Consider the following 24694-nt stretch of genomic DNA (forward strand, 5'->3'; position numbering starts at 1 on the left):
TGAAGTTTAACTGATTACAGTCACAACTAATTGCTATGTAGTCATGCATCTGTTTATAAAAAAAAAATGTAGTTATGCATCAATGTGGTAAGACTTTGTGGTAAATCAATATCTGATATCTGGTTTTAGGGGATTATAAATCCGAGATTCTTGTAGTTCATATGCTATATTGTATGTGAATTGTGGTTTTAAGCTTTAGTATCTCTTATGTGTTTTCGGTGTGCATGCCCTTTGAAGGATGTTGTGCTTATTGGTTTCATTTACTTTCACTCTTCTATGTAGCACTACCATTATCTTTTTATTTTGAGGTAAAGATAGATATATTATTGATATAGTTTGTATACAAAGAAGTATAGACCCTGCGGGTCAGTTAGGGGAAACAAAACAGTAAATGCAGCTGGAGCTAACTACAACAAAACTAAAACCAGTGCTGCCAACTAAACCCAGTGCTGAGAGGGAAATCAATGCAGAATAAGAAAACAGCAGCCCACACGCTGCAGGCAGCAGCTATCCAGTGCAGAAATCCAGCAGCTGAAGATTGTTGAAGCATTTGATCTTGAAGCATGCAAGACTTTTTATTTTTTATTTTTTTGGTTATTACATGGGAATTAGGTAATATGATGGTCGAAAAAAAATTGTCTATTGTATCATGTCATTATGGCCTTGTAATTAAAGAATATAATTTAATACAATTTAGTTCATTTTTTGGATCAAGCTCTTCTTCTTTTTTGGCGGTTTACTTCTATCTTGGATCCATTGATTTTAAAATATGCCAAACATCCTTGAAGACTCTTGTTATGTAATTCTTGTTTTCAAGAGAATATATTGAGCATGAAGTTGTAATTTGACAGAAAAGAGCACTAATGCTATTTCCAAGAAATTCAATCCTATAGATTGGCTTTTTGGTGAAGAGCACGAAAAAATTATATATAATTTATATAATTTGTGTGTTTAAATCATCCTCAATTTTTTAGTGATTTGTTCCAAGCATATTCAAACACAAAGAACTTTAGGTCTTCCCAACAAGAATGGCTCTATTTAGACTAGATAAAAAATTGAAATGCATTAAGACCTAAAAAGCTAATAATAGAACTCCGTCACAATATGGTATTTGCAAACAAATTTGTTTATATTACATTTATTCAACAACACAAAAATAGAGCCACTACATGAAGGTACAACTTGCTCAGCAATTCAATTATACAATGGCAACAATGAAGGCAAAAATAATGATGCCATGGCCGAGACAAGTCCGTTCGAAACTTCAATTTTTTTTCCATTACACAAGATGAATCTCCTGAATGAATTAGCCAATTTAAAGAGTTGCTTGCATTTCTCAATATGATGAATCTCCCTCAAGACTACACCAAATACAAATAAATTAGATTAACATCACTTCAAATTTCTAACATATATTTTCTCAAACATCTTCAGTGCATTTCACAACTCAAACCACAGTAGCAAGATAGGCAGACTCTTTATATTCAATGATTATCCTTTGTTTTTCTAACAAATTTCCCAGGTAATTATAACGATCAAGCACCATAACAAATGTACCAGTAGTTCTGATATTGAGCTTCCATTCAATTGGGATAGAAAAATTGGATGATTTTCAATATTGAGCAACCTGGACAAGAATAAAAAGAAGTTTAAGTGAGATATTTTACAATAAATATTAATGTGTGTGTGTAAAGTTTACTTGCTTACCGGCTGGGTTCTGTCTTTGAGATGTAGGTAAGAAACAACTGAAGTTCTGTTGGAATGCCATGTTGCTCTGTTTTGAAGGATCTTCGAACAATGGTCGACAAGTGCTTATAATCTGAATAATCATCTAGATAAGTCTTTGAAATATCATTTACCATTCCGGTAATCTTGGCCCGACCATTCACGATCACAATATTTGTCTCACTTAACTTGCCATGACATCTCTTTTTCACACGATGGAGATAATCAATGCCCCTTAAAATATCCCTATCACATAGCCAAGAAAAGAGTGACAATCTAAAAATTGGTTTTGATGAAGACAAAAGAAATCAAATATTTATTACCTACGAATTTGAAGAAATTCTGGATTCAGATTTTTGCCCTGTTGATCAGAGAGATAATTCTCTTGCAACCATTGTTTGAAATTTTGTTCGCAGTGCTCCATTACATAGCAAACTTGGTTACATTTTGGATTGAAACAAAAAATATTCTTCAACACAAACTCATTAAAGCATAGTTCTGTTTCAGTGAAAGAAACTAAGGAATAAGAAATGGATACTCTTAGGCAAAGAAATCAGGATCAGAAGAAAAATTCATAGATTTAGTATCAACATTTCCAAAATGTCAAAGCCAATAGACCCATACACACAACAATTACAAGAAAACCCATTTTCATTCAATCACAACAGATTCGGCCATATTGCAAAGCCCCAATTTTCAAACTCAAGCAAAACCATCAAGCTTCGCTCTCAACAAGAAAACCCATTAATCAAACTAAAAAAAAAAAAAAAAAATCCAATTTCCATACACATAGCATCACAGTTTTAGCATAAAAATCCAAAAAAAAGGCAGAATATAGAGAGATAAACTAAAACTCTGTGAAGCATTTCAACAAACATCTTCAATGCCCACCCAAAAACCAGCTTTAAAAATGCCAATAATAACAGTTATTGCTAATTCCAGAAGTCCAAACAAGAAAACCTATTCATCAAGCTAATCAAAACTGAAACAAAATGTTATTCATCAAACTAATAAAAAAATGAAACAAAATGAGTGTCAAAGGGGTTTCGGTCTTGTCCTAAAGGCAAATAAAAAAAGAAAAAAGATAAAAAGAGAAAGAGAATAAAGAATAAGAGAGCTGGACCTGCGGCCACCAGTGGTTGTGACGCCGATGAGAGGCACCGCCAACGGCGATAGGTGTGAGTGGAAGCAGAAGCTCGGCCACGGCTGGGCTTGAGAGAACGAGAAAACAGAGGAACCCAGATGAGAGAGAGAGTGAGACGAAGAGAACGCCATAGCGGCAGGCATCACCGGTGGTGGTGAGGGATTTGGCCATGTGTGGACTGGTACCGTGCTGCTGTGACAATGGATTGAAGGAGAAACAGAGAATGGGTTGAAGGAGAGGCAGCTGCGCAGGAAGGAGAGAGAGAGAGAGAGAGAGAGAGAAAATTTTGAGTTTGTGAAAAGTTAGGACTAAAACTGAAACAGTGGGCGGGTAAAATTTTTTTAAGGGCAAAATAGTCTTTTTGTTTTTGGTGAGGTGTCAAAGAATGAAGCCGTTAGATTAAATCTATGGCTGAGATTTTAGGTGTTGCACAATACCCTAGGTTCCATTTTAAACATGAGGTAAATTAGGTCCTCCACGTCTTCCAAGATTCCAAACAAGTGTTTTTCTTCATTTCTCAATGTTCGTAGGACGGTGATTCCAGACACGTGTTTTTCTTCATTTCTCAATGTTCGTAGGACGGTGATTCCAGACACGTGTTTTTCTTCATTTCTCAATTTTCGTAGTACGGTGATTCCAGACACGTGTTTTTCTTCATTAATGTGGTTCACATATTTATTTTATTTTATTTTCTTTAAAAAAAGTGTGTGTGGACCCCGCTAATAGCATCGATCCTTGGAGGCTTGGAGCCACCTCTTGCTTTTTATTCACTCACAATGATTTCTATTGGTTGGTTATAAAAGAAGAAAATAAAAATAAAAAGGGTGTTTGAGTAGTTAAGTTTTAACACATTTTCATATATTTTAAATAATTTTACATATATTTTAATATATTTTTTATCCATATGTATATTAAAAACACTCAAACAATATTACTTAAACTAACCAACCAAACAGGCTCAAAATTTTTTGGGTTAAGCAATTTGAAGGCTGGAGAGTGGATTAACCAATAAGGCCTCGTAAATATAATCCATTAATCCAAAATTCATCTATATCATATCATATTATCATATATTATATAATAAAAGTTGAGTTTAAAAGTAGTGATTGCGTCAGGTGACTTTATCAAATTGCAAATTTTTTTTAAAAATAGATATAATCTTTCTTCTCCTATAATTTCTAAGTAAATAAAAATCTTAATCTGATTGCAATCCAAATTCTTTATCTCATCATTTATATATAAAAAATCTTAACTAAAAAAAAACAATATAATACACATTTTAGATTTAGATTTATATATATATATATATATATATATATATGTTTTTTAACAGAATAGTCCTAAGTTTTATTCTAAAACCGTGCAACGCAGTGGGCTTTAACTAGTATATATTAAAAGCCAAAACTTAGAGAAAATTTAATTAAATTTCAATTGAATTCTCAATTTTGCGCCATGTGTCCCATCTAGTTTTTAATTTTTGTGTCAAATGAATTATTGAGTATAAAAATAGAAGAGTCCAAATACAATTAGATTGTAAATTGGATTTTAATTGGAGTTCAATTTAGTGTCACGTGTCCATCTAATTTTAAAATTTGTGTAGTAAGTAAATTATTGAATGCAAAAGTCGAAGAGTCTAGAACCCATTAAATACTAAATCATATATATATATATATATATATATATATATACCAAATCATATTCTAGAAATGTATAGTTTAAAAAAAAACTGGTGTAAGCTAATATCATATATAATTTGAACATTTTCTTTAAAAAATGAATAATATGAATAGTGTAAGTACCATTGTTTATAATTGTAGCCATATATATACAAGATGTTACATATTGGATTAATAAATAAGAGTACTTCCTCCTCAAAAAAAAAAAAAGAAAAAAGAAAAAAAAAAGAGAACTTTAAATAAATAAAATAATTGAAAAATCAAGAAATTCGCAGGGTATTACAAGGAGCTCTCAGACAATGCTAACTTGAAAGAGCATTATGGTCTGATAGACCAATATGATTTTTTTTCGAAGGACATGACTTCAAGCTAGTCATGTTCATTTACCTTCCAGAGACTTAAAATTATTAAATTTTTATAGATATAGAATGCGTTTGGATCTGTGTTTCCCAAGTGCGTTTGCATTTTTTTTTTTTTTTAAGGACCAGAGCTTGGTGCACTGTTCATGGGATATGAACAGTGCACTAAGGCATATGAACAGTAAAAAAAGAGTGAACAGTATTTTTTTACATATTAAAAATTTATTTTGCTACAGTATTCAGTTTTCAGTAATAAGTTCTATCTAAACGGATCTATAATTTTTGGGAGGATGAAAATGAAATTTGAAAAATGAAATATGGATGTGTGGCCCAGCCACAGCCCACAGGTACTGCCAAACTTCTTGTTTTCACAATGTGATTCATGAGGGGGGAGATTCTAACGCATAAGCTATGAATTATAGCTATAAATATGTGAGCACATAACCTCTTTCTCTCATACTTGCCTTGCCTTGAAAGACACTAAAGGTGTCACATTTTGACGCTAGCTAGCAAGGTCCCTTAGTATATTTGGTAGAGAGAAAATGTATGCTCAAGTTTCTGCGATAGCTGCCCCAACCAAAACTGATATGCCAGAAATTAATCGTCGATTAGCCAATTTTCATCCCAGCATTTGGGGTGACCGTTTCCTCACATATGCTTCCGAAGACTTGGTAAGCTGCCCCTTTGAGTGTGTGCGTGTATACAGCCTGCGTGTTTTCCTGCCTGTGCAAATTTACAGCTGCGCATATTTTTGTTGTTTCAATTACGCAACCTCAAAACCAACTCAATTAAGCCGTAACATCACTTAAAATTGGGTGTAAAAGATCCGTTCATAACAAAACGTCTACTTTTTATTTGAACATATCATATTCAACTGATGATACAAATGCATATGTTATTCATTGATTTAATTGTTCGTGCAGGAAACTGAGGACAATTTGAAGCTACAAGTTCAGGAAATGAAGGAAGAGGTGAGGAGAATGCTAACATCTCCAGTTGAGGAGCCCTCACAAAAACTAAACTTGATTAATTTACTCCAGCGCTTGGGTGTGTCTTACCATTATGAAAATGAGATTGAAAAAACTTTGCAACAATTACATAGGACACTTTATGATCGTGATGACCAAGAAAATGCAGATGACCTTTATAATGTTGCACTCCAATTTCGGTTACTTAGACAACAAGGTTACTACATTTCATGTGGTAAGGGTTATTTATTTTTTATTTTATTTTTTATACTCTTCTAAAAGTGATAGCTTGCCTTGTTCTGTTTATACAATTTTCCAATTTATAAGGAGTCTCAATCTTCACATTTAACGTTGAACATACCCTTAAATGAGATCAAGAATATCAATTAACCACATAAATTTTATATCAATCCACTCATTTTATGTGATGCATCATATGGTAGACATATTCTCCAAGTTCAAGGACACCAATGGGAATTTCAAGGAATCACTAACAAGTGATGTACGTGGAATGTTAAGCTTGTATGAAGCCACACATCTTAGGGTCCACGGTGAAGATATACTAGATGAAGCTCTTTTGTTCACTGCCCCACAACTTGAGTCTGTAGCATCTTGCTTGAGCCCTCCTCTTGCAGCAGAAGTAAGACATGCCTTAAAGCAGCCTATCCGTAAAGGACTGCCTAGATTAGAGGCAAGACAATATTTTTCTATCTACCAAGAAGACCCTTCACATGATAAATTTCTTCTTACCTTTGCAAAGTTAGATTTCAACTTATTACAGAAACAGCACCAGAAAGAACTTGCCGAGATTGCAAGGTTAGTGATTAAGATATGTTAGAGTAGCAAGTTAATAGTTATAAGCTTGAACATCACTGTATGTTTACAACACATGATTCTATTAATTGTATTTGTATTAGGTGGTGGAAGGACTTGAACTTTTCGAGGAAGCTACCCTTTATTAGAGATAGAGTGATTGAGTGCTACTTTTGGATATTGGGAGTGTACTTTGAGCCAGAATATTGCTTTGCTAGAAGAATATTGACCAAAGTGATTGCAATGACCTCAACTATCGACGACATCTATGATGTTTATGGCACACTTGAAGAGGTTGAGCTTTTTACTGAAGCAGTCGAGAGGTTGAAATTAATTCACACTCTTTCTTATTTTAGCTATCTAAGTTGCATTCACAATTTATTGTAATTGCTTATTTTTCTTATGGTTTGCATTATTTTGTTAAATCGATTGACATAGATAGTCTACCAACATTACAGGTGGGACATTAGTGCCATTGATCAACTTCCAGAGTACATGAAAGTGTGTTACCGGGCACTCCTAGACGTTTATTATGAAATGGAAGAAAAAATAGGTGAAGCAAAATCATACCGCGTCAAATATGCAATTGAAGCAGTAAGCACCATACATATAAATTTAGAATATTATGATACATTAGATGAAACCCTCACAAGGAGGAAAGAAAAAAAAAAACACCACTAAGGAAATAGAAACAAAAAAAAAAAAATGTTGATGACTATGTAGAAAATTTAGTTAACCAAATTACAAACTGCTCGTTTTCTCAGATGAAGAATCAAGTTAGAGCTTACTTTCATGAAGCCAAATGGTTCCACCAAAAACATATACCAACAATGGATGAATATATGCGCATTGCACTTGTCACCTCTGCGTATTCAATGTTAGCGACAACATCGTTGGTTGGAATGGGAGACATTGTTACAAAAGATTCATTCGAGTGGTTGTTCAGAGATCCTAAAATAGTCAGAGCTTCTGCAGTGGTTTGCAGACTCATGGATGACATAGTCTCACATAAGGTGTAATATGTTATTTGTGTATAATAATAGCTATAATTGAAAGCCTAATTTGATTATTTAAATATTTTTCATTCTAACGTAGTGATTCAATACTTTTGTAGTTTGAGCAAAAGAGAGGGCACGTTGCGTCAGCTGTTGAATGTTACATGGCAGAACGTGGTGGTACAGAAGAAGAAGCAATCAATGAGTTTTGCAAACAAGTTACAGATGCATGGAAGGACATCAACAAAGAGTGCCTCTGCCCAACTACTGTCCCCATGCCAATTCTAATGCGAATTCTCAATCTTGCACGTGTGATTGATGTCGTATACAAGGACGAAGATGGCTACACACATGCTGGAATTGTGCTCAAAGATTTCGTAACTTCGATGCTTATTGATCCTGTGCCGTTTTAAGCATGGACCCATGCAATATTGCAATAGCAGCCATTTGATGATGGTTGTAGGAAAATAATTATATGCCTAGAAGATAAACTCTTCATTCCTCTGGGTTATTATCTTTAATGTATGTTCATTATATTTCAAGATGAAGTGTTCATTGGATCGACTCTTGAGTTATCTCTAGAATTCTCTTGTTTATCCACAAACGAGTCATGCTAAAAATTCAACAAAAATTCACAATATTTTCAAATTAGCATTGAAAAATATAAAATTATGTGTTTAAATTGTACTATTAATTTAAAATTTACATTGTAAATTAAATAAAAGTATACACCATTATACATATTGCAAAAAATGTACAATATTATACATATTTACATAAAAGTATATAATATGGTACATATTTACTTGATGATAATGTAAATCTTTTATTGATAATACAATATAAACTAAAACTTTTCCTTTACGAAAACTGAAATTATTATTAATTTTTATTGTGTTGACTTGGCATGGGTAATCAATAGAAGGAGATGAAAGCCTGTTGAAAACTTGAAATAGAAAAAAAAATCAGTCCAAAAAAAAAAAAAGAATGAAAAGGGAGAGAATTCCGTTTTTTAGATGCTGACATGATGTGGCTATTCAATGGGGTGGACCATTTATTTTTGGGCATCTAAGTATGTCCTATGGGCCACTAATCACTTCATGGATAAATAAAAATTACTAATCTTGTCCTTGTTCGTTGGCATTATCAACACAATTAATGTTATCTCTTAACAAGCCAGTTTGGCAACCAATGGTAATTTTAGGAATTTCTTTTTTGGATAGTGACTAAGAAATTTAAATTGGACAAAATTCAATAGAAAAAAAAAACTTAAATATATTGACATCACAAATATAATATTTCTTTTTGATCAATTTATGTAGTGGGTTGAACAAGTTACAGACTTAAATTGTTATAGATTTTAATATTTTTTTTAATATGCTTTTTGTTGAATAATTTGTTTACAAATGTAAAACTTGAGTACCTTACCCAAATTTTCACCAGCGTTCACGTCGTGAGTTGTGACTCTATCCAAGAGGACCAAGACTGAAAAGTTTTTCTCTTCTATCTGCAACATCTCTTCCACAATATGAAACCTTAGGACGATGTTTTTGTGGTCCAAATTTTCATGAGTGTTTAAGCGGTGAGTTGTGATTCCATCCAAGATTTTAGGTAAGCACTAGGAAACAATCTATACCAAATAATGTATATGTCCCTTCTCTGGCGAATTTTTATGTTCTCTTTTATTCTGCAAATCTCTTTCACAAATGTGAAACCTGAGGATGATGTTTGTGGTCCAATATTTGCTCCAAAAATTCTCATTTGTGGTTCATTTGCTTCAAAATATTGTTCCTCGTTTCCAACATGGTTCAATATGTTCTTATTTTGTAGGTAGAAATTTATTGCAACATATAGTGTCTGATGATAAATTTAATTTTTTCGACGACACTAAAAGACATACAAAACCAAAGCATCGGCCACCTCTTGCTTTCACTAACAGCCCCACGCAATTTCTTTTAAATGGTTGTAAAAAAATTTCAAAATTTTTTTTCTTGGGTTAATTAATTTTAGATGAAAATGCATTTTTAGTTTCTATATTTTGGGGTTATTCTCATCTTGGTTTCTAATTTGATTTTGCGCCTACCTAAGCTCCTGAAAACAAAAAAACCAAGTCCATTTTGATCACTATTGTCAACTTAGTGATAGAAAATGCGTAAGTGGCAAATAGAGTGCATTGTTTGTACAGTAAAAAACTGACATAATTATTAAAATAATATTAAAAAAATTATTTAGTGGTTAAAAATTGCCACACCATCAGCATATAAATTAATAATAATAAAAAAATTAATTTCTCAAATTTTAATTTAAACTAGAAAAATTAAAAAAGAAAAAAGCTTTTTCAATTTTAAAAATTGAGAAGAAAATTTATAACAACCAAGCACAATATCACAACCCTCTGCTCCAAGCCCAAACTCCATGAAGCCAACCCTATGCTCCAAACCCCACAAACCCAAACCCCATGAACACATCATCAATCTAAAATTTACATTATAGATTAAATAAAAGTGTCCAATGTAATTTTTTTTTTTTGGTAAAAATGGAATTTCATTAATAGCTAAACAGAAAACAAAGGCTCATAACAACACCTAGTAATAGCCACACCAGCTGCATCAGCTTCCAGAAAACTATCTAAGTCCACAGGCGGACTAGCAAAAACAATGAAATCCCTATCCAGCAACATGCCTAATCTAGCCAGAAAGTCAGCACACTTGTTCGCCTCCCTGTAGATATGTCTAAAACATTTCTGTGGAATCTGGTTTGCCAAATGTCTGCAGTCTTCCAAGATTGAAGAAATAATAGTATTAGAAGAAATGGGAGAGTTCAAGGCATCCGCAATGACTTTGGCATCCAATTCAATGGTAATAGAGTGCACATTCAATTGGAGACAAAGCTGCAGCCCATCACGGAGCGCCCATAACTCCGCCATCAAACTAGTTGTGGTCCCAATCCTTCTTGCAAAACCAGTCACCTAGCCACCATTTTCATCTTTGACTAAACCACCACCGCCCGCTGAACCAGAGCTACTAGAAGCCGAGCCATCAGAGTTCAAAGTAAGCCAACCAGCCCTCAGATTTTCCCATCTAATGCTCTTCAGAAAAGTCCTATTCGTGGCCAGGCCACTAATTGCACAGAAGAAAAATTCGGAAGCATGATTCACAATGATCTTGCCCAGATTGGGATTGAGGTGTTTATGGTTGAAAATACATACGTTCCTATCCTTCCAAAGCAGCCAAATACTGAATTAGAAAACTTGACTCCAAGGCAGGGGCCCCGCTTGGTGATAAGCACTAGAAGTAGCATTAGTTCTCAACCAATCCTTAAGGCTCAACGTGAAAAAATTAGCACTATCACCCTGCACCCTTAGCTGCTGCCACGCATCCTTAAGGGCAATCACGCAGCATGTAAAATGGTTTCTACCCCAGAATGACACCGAGGGCAGTGCTTGACCCCTATGCTATGGTGCATACACTTCCAAACAAAATTTTAAATTTTTGGCAAAGTTTTCAGCCTTAGCTAGTAAACCTCTAGCCACTAAGCACTGCTTGACCCCTATGCTATGGTGCATACACTTCCAAACAAAATTTTAAATTTTTGGCAAAGTTTTCAGCCTCAGCTAGTAAACCTCTAGCCACTAAGCACTGCTTGACCCCTATGCTATGGTGCATACACTTCTAGATAAAATTTTGAATTTTTGGCAAAGTTTTCAGCTTCAAAATCCACTTACCATTGAATGGCGCCTCCCCCAGCAAATCCGTGGTCAGCCCATAAGCACTTTTAAGCTCAAAATCACCCTTGGCTGAATACTTCCAGGCCAACTTGTCTTCTAATCTGGCAGAAAAAGGGATTGGAGTGGCCTTAATATCTCTGAAAATTTTCTCCGGAAAGGACATTTCAATAATAGACCAATCCCATCTACCATTATAATCCACAACGTCCTTAATCTTCAAATTTTCGGCCTCCCTAGGCAAAGGCCCCTGAACCAGCTTCCTTAAAGGACCAAAAATGGACCAATTGTCATTCCAAAAACTCAGATTGCTTTCACAACCTAGTAGCCACTTAATTCCTTTTTTAAAAGTTTCTTCACCTCGCAACATTCCTTTCCAAACTCTAGAGCTAGGAAGCTTGCTTACATTTCTTGAATTAATTCTTTGTGGGGTGCAATACTTCATTCTGAGAACCTTAGCCCACGGGGCTTTAACTTCAGTATGAAACCTCCAATTCAGCTTTGCTAACAAGGCTGTATTTCTACCTTTTGCCGATTGGAGCCTCAATCCCCCTTCTTCTTTGGATCTTATGACCTTCTTCCAGCCCACCCAATGCATTTTCCCTTTATCTTCAGTTGAACCCTATAGGAAATTTCTATTTACTCTATCAAGACCGTCCAACACCTTACTAGGCAGCAAGTTGCATTGCATGATATAAGCTGGGATTGTTGAGGATGAGGCTTGAACCAAAACAGCTCTACCGGCCATCGAAAGAAGGTTGGCCTTCCAACCCGCAAGCTTACCTTTTACTCTATGCAAAACAAATCCGAAATCTTGACTATTATTTCCTTGGTGCTTTATAGGAAATCCAAGGTATTTCCCCAAACACTTAGTTTGACGGAAACCAAGAATATCACTGAAAGCCTCCTTATCATCATGATCAATATTCGGAGAAAAATAAACCCTAGATTTATAGTCACTCACTGTCTGCCTGGAGCACCTACAAAAGGTATCAAGGACCTTTTTGATGGCAATGCAATTGTCTGCATTCGCCTTAGCGAAAAAAACAAGATCATCGGCGAAAAAGAGGTGAGAGAAGGCAGGACCACTCCTAGAAGCCTTAATTGGACACCACACTTTAGCCTCACATTTTTCCTGAATGAGTTGACCTAGAAATTCCATACAAAGGATAAAGATATACGGAGATAATGGGTAACCCTGTCTTATGCCTCTAGACGGCCTGAAGGGTTCAAGGCTCCTTCCATTAAACAGAATCGAGGTTGAAACAGATGATATGCAACTCATTATTATCTCAATAAGGTTGCCAGGAAAATTGTATCTGATCAACATACCCCTTATGAAGCTCCATTCAAGCTTGTCGTAAGCCTTCTCTAAATCAATTTTTAGAGCCATATAACTACCTTTTCCCTTTGCTCTCCCCATGGTATGAATAATCTCTTGCACAACAATTGCATTATCAACCCCCCTCCGACCTGGAACAAACGTTGCTTGGCAAGGCGAGATAAGACGGTCCAGCAAGGGTCTGATTCTTCCAACCAAAATCTTGGACACTATCTTATACACAGAGTTACATAGGCTAATAGGACGGTAACTACCAATAGATTCAAGACCATGGGTCTTGGGAATAAGCACAATATTGGTCCTATTCAGGTACTCTGGAATTTTTCTCTCTCTAAAAACAGCATGCACTTCCTCACTCATCGACCTTCCCACAACAAGCCAGAACCTTTGGAAGAAACCAGCATGCAGTCCGTCCGGACCGGGGGCTTTAAAAGCTTTTAAGGACCAGAGAGCAGCTCTAATTTCCTCCTCTGTCACCAACTGCTCAATGCTACTCTTCTCTTCACACGAGAGCTTAGGCTGGCATTGTAAATTATATCTAAAGTCATGGTTAACTACCTCCTGAGAAGTAGTATAGATTTTGATAAACCCTTCTCGAAAATGATTTGCCACCTCTCCTTCCTCAGTCAACCAATCCTTTACATCATTCTTCACAGCAGTGATAAAGTTATGTTTCCTTCTAGCCAGAGCAGAGATATGATAAAAAGCAGTGTTCCTATCTCATAACACCATCCAATTGATTCTAGACTTCAGAGCCCAATGGTCCCTTTCTTGCTCTAATACAACATCCAGCTCCTTGATAAGCTGGTTCTCCAAAGCTACTAGCGAGGAAGACGGTTGGTAAGCCAAACTCCTCTGCACCCCATCGAGCCGAGACAAAACTCTTTTCTTTTTATGGAAGATATTACCAAACTGATCTTTATTCCACAGACTGGCCTGTCTAGAGAACTCTTCAATTGCTTCCATAAGCTTTCTCAGGTGCTGCCAAGCCTGATTGACCACCCTTGGGAATGAGGGATCAGATAACCAAAAGGATTGGAACTTAAAAGGCCTTGGGAGGTGCAACTGTCTTTCGGGCTTAGTCTCCATCAAAACTGGACAATGGTCAGAGTGACACCTGGTTAAATGAGACACCTTAGCATCAGGATAGAGCAAGCACCAGCTTGGATTCATGAAGAATCTATAAATTCTCTCCTGGATAAGACTATGAATTTCTCGTCTATTCGTCCAAGTATATCTCGGCCCAGGTCCAATGTAAAATTTAAATTATATGTTTAAATCCAAGCCAATAGTGGTTCTCCTCTTTCTCTCCATTTTTTTTTCTATTTCTAACCTACACATACTCCTTTCTCAACCTTTCCCAGACCAAAACTTAAAAGTCCCATGGCTGATCACTTCGCAATTCGCACCTCTGGCACAACCACCAATCGTTACCTTTGTAGCCATGGTTTTCAGATCTCGTCTCTCTTTAATCTCAAGCTTTCTTCTAACACAAACCATTGACTCTCTCTCTCTCTCTCTCTCTCTTTAGATCGATCTAATACTATTTGGGTTTGTGATGCTCATGGATTGAAATGGTGTTTTTGGGTTTGTATTGTTGTATGGTTTTTGGATTTGAAACCCATAAACCAAGTCCAGAAAGGACCCACTGACATTTGTGGCTGTGGTGGTCAACGGCAAAGGATTGAAGCTTAAGGAGCTTCGGCGTGGATTCCTCGCAGTGAAACAAAAGTAGAGATCGGAGGTGGTGGATGTGGTGGGTTTGGAGGTTTCGAATTGGTGGTTTAGGTTGAGTTTCGAATTGCGGATCATTGTGATTTTGAGTTTTGTTTCAAAGAATAAAAAAGGCTTGTTGAAGATGGATGTAGGGTTGTTGTTGTAGATGGATTGATGGGTCATTGTTTGTAATCTTGTGAATGTTTGGTTTTGTGTTTGTTTTTATTGTGATTGGTTGACAAGAAACATCTGTTGTTGATTTTGTGTTTGTGTTCTTGTTGGAGATCCGTTTGGGTTTGTGTTTGGTTGACAAGAAAGGGCAAGAAAATGCCACAAAATCTGGGCATGTGTTCTTATGTTTTAAATTTGGGTTTGTATTCTTTAGTCTTCTTGTTGAAGATGAACACAGATCTAAATTGATGTATTTTTTGGATTTTAATTTTTTTTTTTACTTTGTTACAATTGATAATTTTTTTTAATGGTTGGTGACGTGGCATTTCCAATATTATTTTAATGGTCGTATCAATATTTAGTGTGTTAGCAGTGCACTTTGTTTGTCACATAGACACTTTGTCTATCACATAGGCAGTTTTCGTTAGTGTGATGATGATAGAAACCAAAACAATATAGCTTTTTGATTTTAAGGACTAAATATGGTAAAATTAAAATATATAGACTAAAATGAAAATAGAGTGAAAATGTAAAAACAAAAAAATGTATTTCTATCTTAGAATTATATATCGGCCAAATTTTAGTATAGTCTTTCCTATAGGCCACTAATAAAAATATAAAATTAAAAAAAAAATCTTATCTCAACACAAATCAACCCAAAATAATGAAGAAATTATAAATAAAAAAATAAAAGTAAAAATAAAAAAAAATCTTATCTCAACAAAATTCAACCCAAAACAAAGAAGAAATTATAAATAAAAAAAATAAAAGAGTTGTTGAGAGGAGAGAGAAAGGAAAGAGATTTAAAAAAAAAAAAGGTTTAATACATATAATAGAGCATGCATTTTGGTATTTCCTATGCCAAAATGCTAAAATAGCACATCCAACGCAATTGCTATATATATATATATATATACACATGTGTGTGTCTAACACATTAAAATAACCTAAAAACATTTGCAATAAAAATAAACAAATAAATACAAAACCAACCACTGCCCACCGCCCACCTTCACTAGATTGGAACCCCCACAACCCACCACTATTGCAAACGTACCACCACCCAAAATCAACCAACTAGCACTAACCATTGAACCAAACCCCAAAATCTTCTAATCACCATTGACCATTGTAACCAAAATCAGCCCACAACCATTGTAACCCACCAAAATCAACCTATAATAACCCATCAAAATTAACCCATAACCACAAAAAAAATAAAAATGTGGGAGGTCGATAAAGAGAGATTCAAAGGTGGAAGTTCGGAATACCAAAATCTTTTAGCAAAATTTGTCTGTATAAGAGAGATTCGAAGGTGGGAGTCTCGAACATGTGAGAGGTCAACAGCTTGGCATGGTAAATGGGGGGTGTAAACTTAGCAGTGTAACATGGTGGATAACAATGTGAATTCAGCAGGTTGGCCTAGTGGACAACATGGTGAGATCCACAGAGTGGCTTTGAGAGAGAGAGAGAGAGAGAGAGAGAGAGAGATCTATATTGAGGAGAGAGAAGTTTAATAAAATAGGAATAAGGTTTTTTGCAAATATGTCCGTGTCGTTCTAAAAGTAAGAGAACTAGCATCAAGTGTGCTAAATGCTAAATACACAAAAAAAGTCACCTTCATGAGATGTGTCAAGTGCCAAATTCATTTGGCATTTGCGACATAACTTTTTCATTAATAAGAGCGTACGGTTAGATGTGCTAAACATATTTGCTTATTTTTAATTCAATGCTCTCTCCCACGTCACATCTAATGTGATCCTTCTCTGCCTCTCTCTTCATTAGTCCCCATGTACTCTACATATTTGCTTTTGTTAATTTTTTTAACATAGATGAGAGGTTTTATTTACTTATTTATTTTAATGTGTTGTAATTTTAAAATAGAATATGTGATGTAAGGTGTATTATAAAATGATGTGCTAAAATAGATAAAGTAATTTTTTGATGTGTCAAAATAACTTTTTTTTTTTTTTATAACATTTGATGCTTAATGCTTTAAGACATTGGAGCAAATGTCAAATTTATTTGGCATTCAGAACGTCTATTGTTGATTGGCTTTTGATGTTTGGTCTGGCAAATGCTAAATGACCTTATTTTGTTTGGTGGTATGTTTTTGGTGTTTGGCAAACCTAATGCCAATAGTGTTATTTTGTTGTCATTGGTCCAAGTATGTTGAGAATTACACTGTTGTGGGCGCAACAAGGGGAGTATGCCTCGACTGAGTGGATCAGGGCAGACAAGGAAATAGAGTTGCCACCTAGATAAGGTCTAGGAAACATATATATAGCACCAGTGTGGAAGGACTAATATTTACCAGAGCACGTGTCCGAAGTTTAGGTATGCGGATGGAGAGGTGTTAGGCACCCAACCTTACTCGACCCATAGGTGTAGACACCACATTTTATACCTTACGACTCAGGCACCCATTCTCCAATGATACCAAAATTCTGAGTCCACAGTAGGTCGGTCTCTCCACAGTAGGTCGGTCTCCCCTCATTGTGTTCCAAATCTTAATCCCATCAAAGGGTCCTCTAACATGTTATTCTAAACTCTCACACACTAACATGGAAAATGTCCCACACTCATCCATAATATAAAAACCCTACCATTCATCTAGCAAAATACATCCAAGAGCAGTAAGCACATCACAATACTGTAGTATCCATAAGGCATTAAAATCAAGTCTATTTATGACGTTCATCAACCAAGAAAGTTCACCATGTTCATTAACCAAATCAAATGCATGTTCATGTAATTATGCATGACTTACCATCACTTACCTCGCTGCACCATAACACCTTACCACCTATGCATTAATCCATGTTCAAGCTCTCATGAATGTTCATGTGGTTCATCAAAGCATAAACCCTAATCATTAATATATTAATACAAGCATATGAAACATGTTATTCTATTAAGCTTAGACCTAAACATGTGAAAACTAAACTCAAAAAGACCTTGTTAGGACATATATGAATGATGTTAGGAACATATGTCATTTAGAATTGGCTAATCCTTTGACAAAATGTACTTTACTTGTAATTGGGTAGATCTAAGATGGGTTTAATACTTCAAGAAACATGTTGTTTAAACCAAGTATTAAAGCCATGAAGATTGGACCAAGAAACAAGTGAATAAAAGTTGTTCATTGAAGATGGATAGATTCTTGACAGCTGCTAATAGATAATATCTATCGAGGATTAATGAATCTTGATAGATAGCTCGACAGCTTTATCTATTAAAAATTACGAAACTCAGATTTCCAGATCATGATATCTTGTCTTATTTATTGGTTTTCCTAGGTCATGATATCTTATCTTATTTATTTTTTCGCTGTGCATGATATTGATGTTAGTTTGTTTTAACAAGGTTTATTCATAATAAATCTAATTAACAACTTTAGTTTAAAACTTGTTAATTATACCAACCGAGGTCTAAATTTCCTAACAAGTGGTATCAGAGCGGATACACTCTGATTGGATTAATTTCTTGAGTGTGATCCTTGACCCCCGTTGTCATGGATTATGAAAAATCTCTTTTGATTCCTCCTTTATTTGATGACACTGATTATGTGTATTGGAAAGTTCACATGAAAGTTTTTTGTAGGCTCTAGGTGAACAGGTATGGCAAGCTATTGAAGTTGGCTAGATCAAGCCAAAGGAAGTGCCAGTGGATTGGGATGAAGCAACAATCAAAGCGACAAGTTTCAATAGTAGGGCTTTGAATGCTTTGTTTTGTGGGGTGACCAATGAGGAATTCATGAAAATATCATCCACGGAAGTTGCCAAGGAAGCACAGACCATTCTTGAGACCACCTATGAAGGTTCTAGGGCAGTAAAGACTGTGAAGCTTTAAAGACTCACTAGTAGTTTTGAAGAAATAAAGATGGAGAAGGATGAAACTTTTGATTAGTTCTATGCTAAACTCAAGTATATTGTGAATTCTGCCTTCAACTTTGGAGAATCTAAAGCAGAATCCAAAATTATTAGGAAAATCCTTAGGTCCTTACTTGAAAGATTCCATGCCAAGATCACTGCCATTGAAGAAGTGAAGGACATTGATCAAATACCTTTGACTAAGTTTGTAGGGAACCTTCAAACCTATGAGATGAGATTAGGTTTAATGAGAAAAGGTAGAAAGAGTAATAACTTGGCCCTTAAGGGTATAGAGGAAGAGAGTGATAACTCTAAAGATGAAGATGAGGATAAGGATGAGGACTTTTTTTCATAGCTGATGAAATTATCAAGCTTCTTCATTTTAAGAAAAAGGACAAGGACAAGCCTCCTAGGAAATCTAAATCCTCTAGGAAGGGTAAGAATGAGAAACCCTTTATCTAGTGCCATGAGTGCAAAGGTTTTGGTTATATGAGGATAGAGTGCCCAAACTATCTTATGAAGGAAAAGACCAAGAATTCAAAAGATAAAGGGTTGGTTACTACTTGGAGTGATACTGAGGATGACTCTTCTGATGACTATATAGATGAATGTGGTCACTTTATAGCTTTTGCTGCCACAACTGATAAGGTGATTGTGAGAGTGCTAGTGACAGTGAGGATTCTTCTGATGATGAAGTATCCAAGAAGTTGACCCTTGAGAAAGCCTATGATAAGCTATGCATTGAATTTATAAAATCTAAAAAGACTTCTCATCTTTGTAGAAAAGAGCTTAATGAGGTAAAAACTAATAAAGCTGAATTGTTGGTCAAACTAGATAAGGCTACAAGGTTAGTTGAGACTTTTTTTTGTGGAGAACACCTCATTAGAAGAGAAGGTCAAGAATCTTGAGGTTGAGCTTAGTCAAGCTAGAATTCAAATAGAGAGGATGTCTAGTGCAAAACTTGATGAGGTATTGAGTGCTCTAAAGCCTAATTCTGATAAGATTGGCTTAGGATATGCTGTTTCCTTCGGCCTTTCCTCTTCCATGGCTTTGGGATCAAGGATTGTCTTTATGCCCCAATCTGAGAAAAGTGATAAAGGTATGAAATCCATAACTGATTTGTCTAATTCTAAATCCTTTGTTAGACCCCACTCTAGGAAGTCTAGTAGTCCTAAAACTGCTCATGTTTGTCACCATTATGGCGTTTCTAGACTTATTCGCCCTAATTGCATTAAGTTGTATCCTCAAAAGTAAGTGTCCAAACGGTCACAGGTTTCCTCTCAAAGACCTACACCTTTGCTTGGAGAGTTATTAAAAGTTTTGAGTTTTTTAACTCAATTTCAGGAGAATTCTAATTCTTCTATGTCTTTTAGTAGATATACTAGGACATATGCCTTTTCATCTTCACGGCCAAAGACTCGTGCTGTGTGGGTGAGAAAGGAGCCTAAGACTTAATTGTCTTTTTTGTTTGACCTCAACTTTAATTCTTTCTATCTAAAGTAAGACTCCCCTTGTTTGATTTCTTTTCTAATCTTGGAATCATGCTTTCATGCTTTTATGTTGTTTGTCTATTTCTGTTTGGTTGTTTAGTCTTTATTTTGTTTGTTTTTCAAAATAAAAAGAGAAAAATCAGAAAAATACAAAAACATTGTGTGTTTTGTGTACATTGGTACTTGTGTACCTTAGATGGCCATTGAAACAAAGTTTTCTAAACTCTAAACTTTGTATCTTTTGTAACTTAGATGAGCATCTCTATGCACAACTAAGCAAGTGAGCTTTGTGGCTCGTGTTTGTGATGAGTAAGATTAAGTAATCTCTTGTACTTAACACTCATATCACTCTTTTTAAGGGATAGGACTAGAAAATCCTAAGAGAAAGGCATAAATAACTATCTCACCACTATTGCCCACCAATCATTAAATGACATCTATATGTTTCGGTATAGCAAAAGTGCAATGTCAAAAGCTAAACATAATTAGGTGTTTCTTTTCTCTCTCCTATATGCCCATGCATGATATGCTTAAAAAGAAAAATATGCAAAGAAAAATAAAAGCAAAAAGAAACAAAATGCTTTATATATGATTGCAAGCATGTCTTCTAGGAGATGTGGGAGTTATAGGATGTACCCTGAAGGTGATAGTCCCTATCAAGTAGTTATGATTGTGTGTGAGTTAAAGTGATTTTCTCATATTTCAAATTGTCATAATGTGTAGACACTTATGCAATCTTGCAATATCTTTCACACACAACACGCCATATTCTTTACTACTTTTGATACATGTGCAGGTACAATGTGATTTGGCAATCACGAGGAATACATGTGTTAATGTATGCTCACTAAACTGTCTAGACTTGTTTTTGAAATATAAAATTGGTTAGACTTGTTTACTGTGTGTGTGTGTTTTGGATTTATTTGCTTTACATTTTTCTTGTTGAGAGATGTATTTGAGAGCTTAACATGTTGATTGGATCCTTGGTTGAGTAGCATGCTTGATTGCATTCATTTATGTATTTTTCTCTTCTTTGAAAAACTGTTTTTACACATCTCGATAGCTTCTCGATACCTCTCGACAGCTAGGCCATCTATCGAGCCTCTTGATCTTCCTTTCTCGACAGATGTTATCACATTTTCGATCTATCGAAGTTTTTGAGAATTTGTCTCTATAGCTTCTCGAAAAATTCTCGATCTATTAAGAAAGTTTTTGTCTACTCGATAGATGCTCGATAGCTGTTCAATCCATCGAGGGTGGCTTCTGCTCGATAGTTGCTTGACAGCATCTCGATCTGTCGAAATCCTTTTGCATGCATTGTTTTTCACTTGTTTTGCATCTTTCTTTTATTTTGTCATCCATAGCTTCTTGTTTCATTACATTCATGCATTTATATGGATTCCTTGTGCCCCTTTGATCATCCTTGATCATCTTTATGTTTCTTGGGTGAAGCTTTCTAGCTTCTTGTACCCTTTATCAATCATGACAAAAAGGGGGAGAAATTGTGGAGAAAATGTAGTTTCTTTCTAAGATTCTAAATGTTAGGGGGAGAAATACACGCCTTTGTAAGGGGGTTGTGCTTCATTTTGTTAGGGTGAGTGTTTACCTCCTGTTGTCGTAGGGTGAGTCTTCTTCACCTATCTCTATATGTGTTGTTTCGTTTCTCTCTTTATACATACTTGTATGCAATCTTTTATTTCTGTTTCACACTAAGATGTTGTGATGAGTTTTGTTTAGTGTTTTAGAAATATAGGTTGTCAAAGTTTTTCTTGCCATGAACTCTCTTCTTGCAAAATTTTTCAAGATTTTGTGTTAGGATAGATTTATTGTATTCAACAAGTGAGTATGAGTTGAGTGATTTATGTCTTCTCTTATATGTTCATTTGTTTATTGTGTTTTTTTTACAGATTTCCAAAGGGGGAGATTGTTAGGACATATGTGAATGATATTAGGAACATATGTCATTTGGAATTGGCTAATCCTTTGACAAAACACACTTTACTTGTAATTGGGTAAATTTAGGATGTGTTTAGTACTTCAAGAAACATGTTGCTCGAGATAAGTATTAAAGCCATGAAGATTGGACCGAGAAACAAGTGAAGAAAAGCTGTTCATTAAAGCTGGACAGATTCTTGATAGCTACTGACAGTTAATATCTATCGAGGGTTAATGAATTTTGATAGATAGCTTGATAGATTTATCTATCGAGGTCTCGACAGATAGCTCGATAGCTGTATCTATTGAGAATTACGAAATTCAGATTTTCATATCTGATTTTCGGCCCATGCTGACATGTATGTGTAGAGTTTATTTTCTCATAACCCTAGACATATATAAAGCTTATTTTAAAGGCCGTTACATATGAGAATACAAGGAGAACATATGCAAAAAGTGACCGAGTGTTTATTCTCTTTGAAAGAAGCTACTGCGTTTTTGTGCCTTAGGGTCTTGTACCCAAGTGCTTCTTGATCTTTATTGTTGATGAAGTGAAGAACTTTGCAACCAACATCTTCGTCAAGTTGGTGAGTTAGTCATGTACCAGGAGCCGTGCATCATTAGTTAATCACGTACTGGGATCCATGCAAAAGGGCGGCGTTCATATATTGAAGAGTTCTAAGGTTCTGAAATGGTAGAAGATTTTTGCTATAAGTACATCTATGGGGATTGTAGAGTCTAAGGACAAAGGTTTTGTACTAGATCTGAAACTTCTCTTTACTATAGTGAATTGCTTGTCGAGAAGGTTTCCCTCCAGGTTTTTTTACTGTGAAGCTAATTTGTTTCATTTGTTTTCCTGGGTCATCATATCTTGTCTTATTTATTTTTCCGTTGTGCATGATATTGACACGATATTGATGTTAGTTTGTGTTAACAATTTTTATTCATAATAAATCTAATTAACAACTTGAGTTTAAAACTTGTTTATTATATCAATTGTGGTTTAAATTTCCTAACAAACCTAAACATGTGATTAAAACTAGGCAAACCAAAGAAAATAGAAAGAACCCTAAATTTGGGTTTCTGGACAAGAGTATGCATGTGCATACATGAAGTATGCGTACGCATGCTTGAAGCATGTGCATGCATACATGCCCAGAAACACGATTTTAAAGTAACAACAAAACAACAATAACAAAACCTAGCATGCTTCTAATACAAAACTAAACAACCTAATCTAACAACAAAGATCATTTTTATGATATGCAATGAATGATTTAATGCATGTAATGTAACTACGATTTTTGGGGATTTGAAATGGTTATTTTAGTCATCTTCAAAAATCAAATTGTGGGTGCAAAATTGAGTGTCTAGAGAATGCCCCTCATTGATAGAGCTTGCAAAGTGAATGTCAATGTAAAACAAAAACACTGATTCTAGCAACCATGATTTGATCGAGGTTGACTTTCCAAATATTTCCTAACCTAGAACCTAGAACTTTGGGGTGTAGAACTAGTGTTTTTTTGTTCTACAAAAGTGAGAACTATGGAAACCTAATTTACTTGATAATTGATGAAGCTAAATTAATTCTTGAATACTGATGAGGCAATCGAGAACTATATTCGCTCAACTTGGAATGAGATGGCTAGGAACAGTATTTGCCTGATCTAGAAGTAGATTGAGAATGATAGGCCACAAACGTGTTGACCCCTAGTGTTTAAATTAATTGATTAATTAGCCAAGTTATTAATTAATCAAATTAACATGCAAAGCGTGTGGTAGCACAAACAAATCACCAATTAAACTAAGTATGCAATGGAAATTAAATAACACGGTGATTTGTTTACGAATGGGGAAAACCTATACGACAAAAACCCCACTAGGTGATTTTAAGGTCACCACTCCTAAAATTCCACTATTATCACAACAAGCGGTTACAAGTAAAGGAATCTCAAGTACCTTACCAACCTACAGTTGAACCCTTACCCTAATACCCAATTGGACTTGTTCTGTAGTGACAATTTCTCCTTTCAATGCACGGCTCCCAAGTACGTGGCTAACCAATTGCGCGGATCCCAATATGCGACTTCAATCACCAACTAGAGAAGATTGTTGGTTGCAAAGTTCTTTAATTCATCCACACAATGAAGATCAAGAAGATGCTTGATTACAAAACCTTACAGTGCACATTACACAACAACAACTTCACAAGAGAGATGAATTAGGGCAAGAACTTTGTCTCCAGTCACAACTTGCTTGAACAAGGATTTCTCAATGCTTGTGTAACTTGTGAACACTTTGACGGCCCTTAAAATAATCCTTTTATATGTCTAGGGTTAAGAGAAAAGAAGGCCCAAAGACACATCCACAGATTCCAAGAAAATCAGATCAAGATTCTGAAATTCATAATTCTCGACAGATAGAAGCTGTTGAGCACCTGTCAAGAAGCTATCGAGCCTCGGGGCTAGAACAGCTCTTTAAACCTCGACACATGCTAGCTGTCGAGCTTTAATGAACTTGCACTTTCAAGCTTGTTTCTTGGACAGACTTGATGACTTCAACACTTGATCTTGAAACACAATTTCTTGAATCATAAAACACATCCTAAATCTACTCAATTACAAGTAAAGTTCGTTTTGTCAAAGGATTAGCCAATTACATAAAAGAATGACATATGTTCTAAATAAGTTAAACACATATGTCCTAACAAAGAAAAATATTCCGCTCAATCTGAAGTCAGGATCTGTATTTGCCTGATCTG

The 24694-nt window shown here is 35.3% G+C and overlaps 2 protein-coding genes across 7 annotated transcripts; one reads left to right on the plus strand and one right to left on the minus strand.

Annotated features, from left to right (window-relative positions):
• Positions 1–1084: 1084 nt before the first annotated feature.
• LOC142641001 (uncharacterized) lies at positions 1085–3171 on the minus strand. 5 transcript variants are annotated; one of them, XM_075815348.1, is made up of 4 exons: positions 2849–3171; positions 1708–1971; positions 1558–1627; positions 1085–1361 (listed from the first exon to the last, which is right to left on the minus strand). In XM_075815348.1, the coding sequence occupies exons 1-4, from the start codon at positions 3010–3012 to the stop codon at positions 1356–1358; spliced, it is 504 nt and encodes a 167-aa protein (XP_075671463.1). In that variant the 5' UTR covers positions 3013–3171; the 3' UTR covers positions 1085–1355. The 5 variants fall into 5 exon arrangements, 4 of the variants coding, with proteins under 4 accessions (XP_075671463.1, XP_075671465.1, XP_075671462.1 ...); XM_075815350.1 differs by adding an exon at positions 2049–2223 and having other exon boundaries at positions 1085–1627; positions 2849–3168; XR_012845292.1 differs by having other exon boundaries at positions 1085–1627; positions 2053–3168.
• A 2219-nt stretch (positions 3172–5390) lies between these two features.
• Positions 5391–8250, plus strand: LOC142638824 ((-)-germacrene D synthase-like). Of its 2 annotated transcripts, XM_075812886.1 has the most exons (8): positions 5391–5575; positions 5828–5875; positions 5945–6107; positions 6316–6688; positions 6790–7008; positions 7144–7279; positions 7450–7698; positions 7800–8250. In XM_075812886.1, exons 1-8 carry the CDS (start codon positions 5447–5449, stop codon positions 8091–8093), a joined length of 1611 nt encoding a protein of 536 aa, XP_075669001.1. In that variant the 5' UTR covers positions 5391–5446; the 3' UTR covers positions 8094–8250. The 2 variants fall into 2 exon arrangements, with proteins under 2 accessions (XP_075669001.1, XP_075669000.1); XM_075812885.1 differs by having other exon boundaries at positions 5828–6107.
• The last annotated feature ends 16444 nt before the right edge of the window (positions 8251–24694 follow it).

Source organism: Castanea sativa, chromosome 6, assembly GCF_040712315.1.
Source record: "Castanea sativa cultivar Marrone di Chiusa Pesio chromosome 6, ASM4071231v1".
NCBI lineage: Eukaryota > Viridiplantae > Streptophyta > Magnoliopsida > Fagales > Fagaceae > Castanea > Castanea sativa.